A 3730-nucleotide genomic window follows, 5' to 3' on the forward strand; every position below is an offset into this window, starting at 1 on the left:
CAAAAAAAAAAAAAAAAAAAAATTAAGAAATGTAAACTCTCCACAGCTGAAAACACGTGAATCCCTTCCAGCAACACCCATAGCCAAGCAAGTTGAAACTTGGATGGGTGAATCAGAAAGGGCACTGTCAATTATGTTTCTTTGAAGTAAAATAATGGGCCATAACACAGCTTGTCTCAAAACTTTCATAGTGACCCACATATATATGTATCATATACATGTATTTCTTAGATTTGTTAGCTGGTAGTGCCTACAAGTAGGCTTCCTCCAGCAACACGTGCATCCCTGTCTCCCACATCTTTATATTAAAAGTTTAAATACAGTTTTCCACTGAAAGAAATCAGAGCTTCTTCGAGAAATTCTAGAATTGGAGTTGGGAAGCTACAAAATAAACCTTGAATGCCTTGCTCTTCTAGAAAGCAAAGAAAGGCCTGAATTTTGGAGACATGTTAAAAGGATGCAGGATCCTACCTAAAGGGGATTCCAGTGACCAAATCTAGGTCCACTTAAGTATAAAAATAAATAATGGTAGGAACAAAGTATAACATATGAATAAAATTAGAAGCCAGGCTCAGCGCTTGTGGTTCAAGCGGCTAAGGCACCAGCCACATACACCTGAGCTTGCAGGTTCAAATCCAGCCCGGGCCCACCAAACAACAATGACAGCTGCAACAAAAAGATAGCCTGGTGTTGTGATGGGTGCCGCTACTTGGGAGGTGGAGGCAGGAGAATCGCTTGAGCCCAGGATTTAAAGGTTGCTGTGAGATGTGATGTCACAGCACGCTACCCAGGGCAACAGCTTAAGACTCTGTTTCAAAAAAAAAAAAAAAATTAGAAGCCATATCATAAATGAATGAATGAAGAAATAGATGGGAAGAAGGGAGTATTTTTCCTTGTAGTTCTATGTCATGTAAAAATATGGAAGGAATGATAGAATCCTGAAGTTACCCTTTGGTAACTACCATAGCAATTAGTTTTTCAGACAAGAATGATAAAAGTATAATATTGGCCAGGCACAATGGCTTATGCCTAGCAGTTTGGGAAATTGAAATGGGAGAATCACTTGTGAGGCCAGGAGTTTGAGATTAGCCTGGGCAGCATAGCGGAACCCTGTTTCTACAAAAAAATTGAAAAAATTAGGGTGAGGTGGCATGTGCCTGTAGTCCCAGCTACTTTAGAGGCTGAGACAAGAGGATCACTTGAGCCCAGGAGTTTGAGCTTGCTGTGAGCTGTGCTTGTACCACTGGACTCCAGCCTGTGCAACAGAGCAAGAACCATCTCAACTAAATAAAATGAAACATAAGTAAAAAGTACAATATGAATGTATCAAAGTTTGGTGAGAAGGAAGCTAACTAAACAATCTTGAAGAATTTGCCGACAGATATTAACTAATTATAAAGGGGAACATAATGAGCGTAACCTAAAGGTAGTTGGCAGACACTGTCATACTCGTGACATCATGTGCTTCCTGGTGTTTACAAGCTTGGTTTTTAAAGCAAGTCTTTTTATTTAATCTGTATATTCCTATGTTTTAGAGAAATCAGCGAAGTCAAGTCTTTAATTTGAACCTGATAGTGAAACATGTAAATAGCCAAGCAAACACTCTTTTTTCTTTAGGTGAGCGCTCCAGTTGTAACATCTACCACTCAGGAAAAGCCAAAGGATAGCGATCAGTTTGAGTGGGTGACAATTGAACAGTCAGGGGAATTAGTTTATGAAGCACCAGAAACAATTGCAGCTGAACCTCCACCCATCAAGTCAGCGGTGCAGACCATGTCTCCCATACCTGCTCACTCTCTGGCTGCGTTTGGATTATTTCTTCGTCTTCCGGGATATGCCGAAGTGCTACTCAAAGAGAGAAAACATGCCCAGTGCCTTCTTCGATTGGTATTGGGAGTGACAGATGATGGAGAAGGAAGTAAGTGTTTAGTGTTACTAATTCTTCCACATATATGTATGTAGGTTGCATAAAGTTGTCCAGATCATTGCCTGTTATTCATCGCTTATTTCTTTCATAATTAAGCTATTTAGGTGAATTGTTGTTGGCAGCTCAGTTCCGGTATTAGACCTAATAAAACCTAAAGAACCTTCATTTTCACTTTTGTATTCATTCGTAAAGTATTTACTGAATGCTTACAAAACTACTGGGCATCAGTATAGGAATTTAAACTTGAAGCAAGTATTTAAATCAAGTAGCTAATGTTCTCCAGTAATAGCTACGAGGACATAGCAAGTTATAAAAAACATGGTATACACTTGAGTACTGTGTTTTGGAGGCTTCCAGGTGTGAGATCATTTCTTTATTACCCAGCAGTGTGAAATCAGTGTCATAGTAGTTTTTGGTATGGCTTCGTAAAATAGATTAGATTTAGGTTGGGATGAGTTATTTCATAAAGAATGATGTGAGCAGTGTTTGGAAATTCAGAATATTTGAGAAGGGGGGTAAGTTAGAGGGTGAAAATTTGCATAAAAGCACTAAGCTTATTTTAGAAAAACTGAAATTAGTAACATCATGGAAAGGCCTCTTAAGAACATTGGATTTGATTTTGAAAGCAATGAAGATTTTTAAAAATGTGTTGTGCAAGTTAATGATGTGATGAGAATAGTTTTTTAGGAAAGTCAGTGTGGTAATATATAATGTTCCTAGCACTCTGGGAGGCTGAGGTGGGTGGATTGCCTGAGCTTAGGAGTTCTGAGACTAGACTCTGCTAGAATGAGACCTCATTTCTAAAAATAGCCACGGTTTGTGGTGGGCACCTGTAGTCCCAGCTATTTGAGGAGGCTAAAAGAGCCGGCGAGATTGAGGTTGCTGTGAGCTGTGATTCCATGGCACTCTACTGCAGGCAACATAGTAAAACTCTTTTGGGGAGTGTGTGTGTGTGTATGTAGTAATATTAAAATATATGTAGTAATATTAAAGAATAATAGAAAGCTATCACAGTTATTTCTATTGGGTTGGTATTGTTATTTAATAGAAGGTAAGAAAGAGAAATCATAGTTAGACCAGCTTACAATTAAATGTTCATTTGGTTTACATCTTCTTTCTTGTTCACTCAATGACCATACTATGAATATTATTAAGAGAATTAATTACTATTTTTAAACCTCATGGTTTTCATTAGAATTTTTTTTTTCACATGGCATTTAGAAAGAATAAACTGTTAAACCCTGTACCAGAAAATACATTTAATCTAAAAAACTGTATAAATTTATTTGTGAATCTTAAAACTATGAAACTATTAAATATTCCAAGTACATAGAATTTTCATAATAATGGAATCCTTCATAAATGTTGACATTATTTTTAAAATACTCTTGCACTAATTGTTACTAAATTACAGGTTCTCCTTACTACCCGTACATAGTCTTGGTTGTTCAATTCATGTATAAATTGTACTTATAGTCACCTCTGAGTTTACATGGGGGATTGGTTCTAGGTCCACTTGCATATACCAAAATGTGGAACCATTTATATGAACAATCAGCCTTCTGTGTATGTGGGCTTCATATCCCACAAGTGCTGTGTTGCCCATCATGTTTGGTTGAAAAAAAGAATCACATATGCGGACCCACATAGATCCTTGTCGTTCAAGGATCAACTATATTTCATTTACTAGATCAGGAATCTATTCATCAGATCTGGCTTTTTTTTTTTTTTTTTTTTTGGAGACAGAGCCTCAAGCTGTCCCCCTGGGTAGAGTGCCGTGGCATTACAGCTCACAGCAACCTC

The 3730-nt window shown here is 37.6% G+C and overlaps 1 protein-coding gene across 1 annotated transcript in view; it reads left to right on the top strand.

The window, feature by feature from the left end:
• The window catches only part of BIRC6 (baculoviral IAP repeat containing 6), a 271529-nt gene that overhangs the window by 185664 nt on the left and 82135 nt on the right, over positions 1–3730 (top strand). The window contains exon 61 of the mRNA XM_023511826.1: positions 1618–1918. Coding sequence (XP_023367594.1) covers positions 1618–1918 — 301 coding nt within the window. The remainder of the gene's footprint in view (positions 1–1617; positions 1919–3730) is intronic.

This window comes from Otolemur garnettii, unplaced genomic scaffold (genome assembly GCF_000181295.1).
Source record: "Otolemur garnettii isolate 467f Iridium unplaced genomic scaffold, OtoGar3 scaffold00022, whole genome shotgun sequence".
NCBI classification, from domain to species: domain Eukaryota; kingdom Metazoa; phylum Chordata; class Mammalia; order Primates; family Galagidae; genus Otolemur; species Otolemur garnettii.